The 6,902-nt window shown below is 45.3% G+C and overlaps 1 protein-coding gene across 1 annotated transcript in view; it reads left to right on the top strand.

Annotated features, from left to right (window-relative positions):
- The window catches only part of EIF2B5 (eukaryotic translation initiation factor 2B, subunit 5 epsilon, 82kDa), a 16,441-nt gene extending 9,765 nt beyond the window's left edge, over positions 1-6,676 (top strand). Inside the window, exons 13-15 of the mRNA XM_008940223.1 lie at positions 3,563-3,688; positions 5,219-5,329; positions 6,407-6,676. Of these exons, the coding sequence (XP_008938471.1) occupies positions 3,563-3,688; positions 5,219-5,329; positions 6,407-6,472 (303 nt within the window). The 3' untranslated portion in view covers positions 6,473-6,676. The remainder of the gene's footprint in view (positions 1-3,562; positions 3,689-5,218; positions 5,330-6,406) is intronic.
- Positions 6,677-6,902: the final 226 nt, after the last annotated feature.

Genomic DNA, 6,902 nt, shown 5'->3' with positions numbered 1-6,902 from the left:
GCAGGAAGGTTGTGTCCTGATGAGGCACACTGTTAACGTGCAACTGCTCGCACGGTGTTCATCGCCGTTACAATAACCTGGTGTGTCTGAGTTGAGATGTGCCTCTAGGGGAGGGAGTGAGCCAGCCTTCAGAGGCCCACTGAACGGGCATGGGTGGTCTTCCTGGGCAGCAGCTTGCTGTATTTACCAACAGCGCTCTGAAGAGAAGACTCCAGTTCTTAGGGCAGAATGCACACTTGTACGGCATCCGAAATACTGGCTCTTCTGCAACTTGTGGGTCCCTTGTTAGTGAAGAGTACAGTCCATTCATTTGCTCATACTTACTTTTAAACCCTGAGAATCCCAAGCACTAGCTTGGCATAGGTTAGTACACAACAAAAGCCTGTAGCTGAAGCATGTAGCTGAAGCATGTAGCTGGGCAGCTGAAACTGCCTCAGTAGTGGTATTAGGCTGAGATCTGTTTATGATGGTTTACATCTGGCAAAGTGTTCTCTTGTGTGAGGTGGGATAGTTGCATTCTGAGAGTGGTGAATATCAAACCTACTGAACTGTACAGAACTTTAAGTTTCTTGCTCTCTTTGTAGCCCAACTCTAAGAGATGTTGAAGGAGGATGGTTGCTTGTGTAGGAGTGATGGTAGAGGAGTCTCAGACAGCTCAGGAGGGGAAATTGTGGAAGTGCCATAGTTATGATGTATGGTTTGACTTGAAACCACAGTATGTGCTTTAAAATGCTGGTCCCTGAGCATGAAGCTGTTAGGTGTTGCAGCAATTTTAGGAAACAAAGGTAAAGGATATGCCCGTGGGTATTTTTCAGATGAAACATGAAGGCTTGAGAAATAGTTGCCCAGTTGGATGTATGTATGTCAGGCATCTTGTTTCAGCTCTTGTATAAGTTGTAAAGCAGAGATGGAACAGTCTGGTTTTCTGTACCTAGAACTGTAGACATGCAAACGAGCAAACGTGGCTGAAGCTGCTGATGGACTGAAGGCTGTGCTGTTTTCACTGAAGCAGCATCAAATGAGGTTATGTGGGTGAGGATGCCTAAAGAGAGCTGGGGGAGGTGATGTGGCTGCTCAGTTTGCTGAGCCAGGCAGTGTCTGAAGGGCAGCTGGCACGGGGTGTGCGCCTCTTCACCTTACTCTTGTAGTGTTGTGCAGGTGAACACAGCTTGGGATTGCTTATTCAGGGACCAAATGGGTCTCTGCTTTCACTGAAGCTGTTTATGGTGATCAGCACGAATGCTGTTATGCTGTAACAGGCTGGAATTACAGCTTTGCACCTTGTGCTTTGCACGTATGTCATGATGGTGTTCTGTGCTGGAGGCAGGGGTAAAATAGGCCTGGTGTTGAGACTGTCCTGGCAAAAGAAAAGTGCATCACAAACCTCTTCGAACTCAATAGAACATCACTGACCAGATCTAATGAAAAATTAATCAACCTGTCAGAGGAATTTGATTGCTTTCTCTGGACTGTTCTGAGGAGTTGCCCAGGTAGAGTCAAAACCTGGAAAGCTGTGCTATAGTCTGCAGGGCTCTTTGTCAGGTATCTTTTCACATTTTTTCAGACTTCTATTCAATCTAAAATAATTGCAAGCTTCTAATTCCCCAGTTCAGATTTTCATGTGACTCCCAAAAGAGCCTCTCTGGTCACACAGGCTCATGGATGGGTTTCTGCCAGGGACTCTGTGGGGTTTTCCCTGTCAGCACCAGTTGCAGTACAGAGCATGTCCTCCACCTGAGGTGATACATTTTTCCTTCTTTCCCTTCCCAGCAACAGACAGGCCTGATTGAGTCCTGGGGTTGCGAGTGTTTATAGTTCTGCCTTTTTAAATCCATAACATGCGTCTAGAAACTCAAGAGCTTCTGGTTAGAATTGTGCTCATTTATAATTTAAAGATGTTAAAAGATATTAAAGATATTTCTTAGCCTGGAAGGAACTTGCTAGTAGCTTTACTACCCTTGAGGTGAAGAATTCCAAAGGGTAATAAAAATGCAGGAGATGGATGTAGAGAAGGGAAGAGTGACTAGGATTAAGCATTTAGCTAGAGGTTAAAATGCTTCCTGGAAATATGCCATGCAACCCTCAGTTTTTTTGTTGCAATACCATGACGATTAGGATCATTCTGTGCTGTTACTGTTCTTCCTTGAGTCCCTCAATGTACTACTATACAGATCCGTTTGTTTGTACTAATCCTCTTTGTTTCTGCTTGATGCATGCAAATTCCAGCATGGTTGCATAGCAGATGTGTCTGAAGAGGTGCTGGAGTGTAGTGCCACGGAGTAGCTGAGCACCGTTTCCTAGTACAGGGTTCTAGCTCTGCTGTGTGTCCTGCAGCTCTCCCTCTGGTAGGGCTCCTTCCTGCCTGTTAACAACTGTCCTGGACAGGAGAACGCTGATTAGCCCCGAGTGCAGGTGACTCGGAGCTTCTTCATCAAACCCCAAACCCCTGACAATTATCTATTTCCCTTCAAAACAGACCAGATGTGTTCTGTAAGAAGAAAGACACTGCCGAAGGCACCAGCAAAACTGTCTGTATGGGCATGCCAGGGATGTGCCTGCTGTTGAATTAATCCATTTTAAAAGTTGTGGAACTCTCGTTTAATTTCCTACAATGTTTTTGTAGGATGGTCTGGTCATGATGTGACTATTGAGGAATTATTGTATCTTATTCTAATTCTAATACCTTTTAAAATTGCTATGGGTGGGGTCTAAGTATATCTATGCCCTTGTATCCCAGATCCCCAGGTTGGTGTGTGGTGCTTTGCAGAGCTTTCTCTCCTGCTTGCTTTCCAGGTATCTGCCACAAGTGAAAGAGCTGTAGGGGGCTCAGACAGAAGTAGTTTTTGAAGAGGCAGCACCAAAATGTTTACACTAATGACTTAATAAAAAAAATAAGCTCTGGATGGAGAGAACTGAAATCAGCTAATAGTCTAACAGCTTCTTGCCCTTCATCCTTCCCACCCATTCTGTGCAGTAGACTCCAGGATCCAAATGAGCCTGCCAGGCACCCAGCAAACCTGTGACTTGCACTTAGGGGCTGCTCCGCTGCATTCCTGTTTTAGGGGTGACTGTTTTGCACTGTCCACTTCTACTCAGCTGGTAGTTATCCTGGCACTAACATTTCCTCTTTTTTTCTTATTTGCTCTTCTGCTTTGAAGGAAAGTCTTACTGAAATATCATCTGCTCTGTGGAGGGCAAGGTTTGAGTAGCATGTGTATACCGCTCCTTATTGAGCTGCTGTGAAGTGATTTGATGACTCCATTAAAGACATTTATTGTGATAATCCATTCCATTGTGATAATTAATTCCATCCAGAGAGGCAAAACCAAGAAAGCTAATGGATATCCTCAAAGATGCTTAGTAAAACCAGGTCCTGGGTGCACATGAGACTTAATAGCATCTGGTTCTTAAACAGAGTGGGGCTATATGTATTAAGTGATCAGCCAAATGGTTTCTTAAAATGCTTCCCAGGGTTTTGTTTGTGCAACACAGCTGAGAAACAGGACTGAGTTCACACATCCATCTCATAGCTCAGGAGCTCTTCTGTGTTTTTCCCCTGCAGCTGTTGAAGAACTGGACCCCGTTGTTTAAGAACTACATAAAACGGGCGTCAGATCACTTGAATGCCTTATTTGCCATTGAGGAATTCTTCCTGGAACATGACAGTCTCTGCACATCAATAGCTAAAGTGAGTATCTGCTCCCAATTTGGATGACCTGTGTTTGTGAGATTCGTGGCAAAGTGCATCCTGTTTGCATCTTTGGCTTGTGTGCTTTAGAGGAGAGAATTAGGAGGTCTCTGTGGAGAGGGTGTATAGAAAATCCATCTATAATAATTGCTTTTTAAGAAAATAAAAGTTCTCCATCTGCCTGTACCTCTGAGGGAGCACAGCTGAGGGTGAGTATTAATTCCCAGCATGCAGCCTGAAGGGGGCCATTATTTTGCAGCTTCTAACTTAAATGCCCTCGTTGCGTGACGCTGGAATATGTGCGGCCAAAATCTTGCTTTAGGAAGAGCTTTACTTCATTTGTCTCTCCGTGGTCCCTGGGACCTCACTGCCAAATGGTTTATCCTATTTTAGAGTGCAAAACAAGCAAAGCTGGGAATAGGGGGGGATTTCTTATTCAGGCTGAGCTAGTTATGGAACTGGGAATAAAGGGGAGTTGACATGTGACTTATTACCTGTATCACCACTTCTGAGAGTTTTCATTAGATTTCTCTTCACCCTCCTTCACAAATATTTTGTTCCTGCATTCTTTCTGCCCTATCACACTGAGAGCACTTGACTTGGATCACAAGTCTTTACTTTAGCAGTATCTCAGCGAGCCCCTGTCTCTTTTGGAAGAGCTCTCCTAGAGCCTGCTTAACTCTTGCTTCCCTGAGAAAGGGTAATCCTAACTTCTGCTACCAGTGCTTATGGCTAATGGCAAAGCACACAGGACTGGAGCCAAAAGCCTTCAGTTTGTTGTGTCAAAATGTCCTTGAATTACAGCAATTGTTTGGCATGTGTCCATTGTTCTAGGGGCCTGGGTTTCCCTGGAGGCTGGGAATTGAAGTGACACTTTATATTTGGAGTTGGCAGCCAGCTTTGTCAGCGCTCTGCTGCAAGGAGACTGACTGAAAAATGCCTGCTCTGCCCGAGCACAAAGGCACCCTGAGAAAGCATGATTGGTGCACTGGCCAGGAGTTTGAGCTGATGGTGACCAATTGCTTTGACACCTGCCATAAGGCACTTTTAAGAGAGAACTGGCAGGAGGAGGGAGCCTGGGCCAGAGCTGGATGGGTTTGTGCTCTTCTCTGCACGTGTCACCATTGTGCATATATGGGCTTGTGTAAGAGTTGCTTGTTAGATCTGCTTTGGGGACAGGTTTTGGGATGCTTTAAAAGGAGAACTTAAGTGTTGTGTTGGACTGACATCCTCTGTGGCCCTTTGTTGCCCACAGCTCTCAATCATACCCTGCATCCTCCACAGAGCTGAAGCTGATAGGGCTTGAACTTTGACTCATTATGTGTCATTGCATCTAACTGTCAGGAACATATGTCTTGGTAGGAGAAGTGCAGTTATTTTTAACAGTAAAAACAAAAAGAGGCAGCCTGAGTGCCTTCTGTTGATGATGGAGCTGGGAGACATGGATTGCATGCAAACTTTGAGCTTGGACATGACCTGGCCCCAAAAGAGTTTATAGAGAACCCTGTTGCTCTTGTCTAATTGATGCAGGTGCTGATGACGTTTTACCAGCTGGAAATTCTGGAAGAAGATGTAATTCTCAGTTGGTTCTCTTTGCGAGACACATCTGACAAGGGAAAGCAGCTTCGTAAAAACCAGCGGGTAAGTCCCAAAGGTGTTGAAAGAACAGGAGGGGAGAGAGAAGGAGACAACAGCTGCTAAAAGAAACTTTTGAGTGGAGTTTGGTCCCACTGTCACCTTCTGTGGAGCAGCTGCCATTACGTGGTAGGCCAGTAATGCACCAGTGCATTGAACACTAAGCCACACAACTTTGTTCTCCAGAAGGGACATTTCTGTGCATTCTGCCGTAATCATCCTGTTTTGATAAGGAATGGAGGTAGTAGGAGAGGGAGATTTTTTTTTTTTTTTTTTTTTAGTGGGTCTCTAGCGTGAGACCAGCACTTTCTGGTGTAGCAGCACAGCTTCTCTAAGCCAACACCCATTTGAAATGGGCTTTAGGCCAATGCCCTGTGTGCTGGCCCCATGAAGTTCCTTTGAAGCTTTCATTCCTGGCTCACCAGTCCCTACGCATATAATTCTGAGCATTTGCTGTACTGAGTGGTTTCATTTGGTTTGTGGTGCAAAGAGCATATAAACTTCCCCCCTCCATCAGTCAGAACTTTGTGCTGCAGTTTGGCCGAGCACTGTTCCAGTCCTCCCTGGATCTGGAAGAGGAGCAGGGGAGAAAAGCCATCTCTGAAGAACTCCAGCTTTGTTTGAAACCTTTGCAAAGTCAGCTCTTGGTATAGGCCAGTAGTGCTTTCAGCTGCTTCTTCAAGCCCTGTGAAAAAGTAAAATGAGCTGCCTTCTATATAGCAATTTTTGAGGTAGTAAGTTTTTTCCCAGCAAAGTTTTCCTAAGGTGTCTTAGCTCAGGTGTAGCTGTCATCTCTTCTCCTTCGAGCTCTGAAAAACTCTCAAGCTTTTGCCTTTTTCCTCAGTGTTGTAGGGGTTGTCTGACTGGAGGAATCTCCCTCAGGAATCTAATCGGTCTGCACTGGTTTTTGTCTAAGCTTTTGTCCCTCTCTCCCTCAGCCTTCCTCTGTTTCTGTGTCTCCTAGAAACACTCATGTTTTCTGAGTATCATAGTGGTGCTCACCAACACAGTGTTAGTCTTTGGGCGTTCCCAGCATCTGTTTAGTGTCACTTGTTACCCAATTACATTTCATTCTCTCTGCAGCTCCAGAAGTTTATCCAGTGGCTGGAGGAGGCAGAGGAAGAGTCGTCTGATGGCGACCAAGACTGACATGGTGGCTAAGCATGAGAAGAGGCACTCTCACCACCTTCCTGGGCCGAGTGGGCAGGGCGAGATCAATGCCAGTGCATGGTGTGTCCATGTGGGGCCTGACGTCGAAGTGACTGACAATCCCTTCATTTATTACATTGTGTGTTCCCAACTTTGCCACTTCCCTCCCTCCCTCACTTGCCCAGTGGCACCTGATGTTGGATGGTTGTAGCCCAGTGTAAAAACCATAAGGGAAATGCAGGAGGTGATGATATGTAGAATCCCTCTGGAGCCTGGATAAACTGTCAGCTATAAGTTATATTTTGGGAGATCCTTGTTACTAATACAAAGGGAGCAAACAGATGCAAGTGCATACAACACCCTTATAAATCTAACCATTGGGGTTGGGGAAAAACGGTCATACAGCGAAGTTATTTGGAGTCGTTGTTGC

Source organism: Merops nubicus, unplaced genomic scaffold (assembly GCF_000691845.1).
Source record: "Merops nubicus isolate BGI_N331 unplaced genomic scaffold, ASM69184v1 scaffold39555, whole genome shotgun sequence".
Lineage (NCBI taxonomy): Eukaryota > Metazoa > Chordata > Aves > Coraciiformes > Meropidae > Merops > Merops nubicus.
Note: the sequence above shows the minus strand (reverse complement) of the source record. Positions and strands in the feature narration are given on the sequence as shown.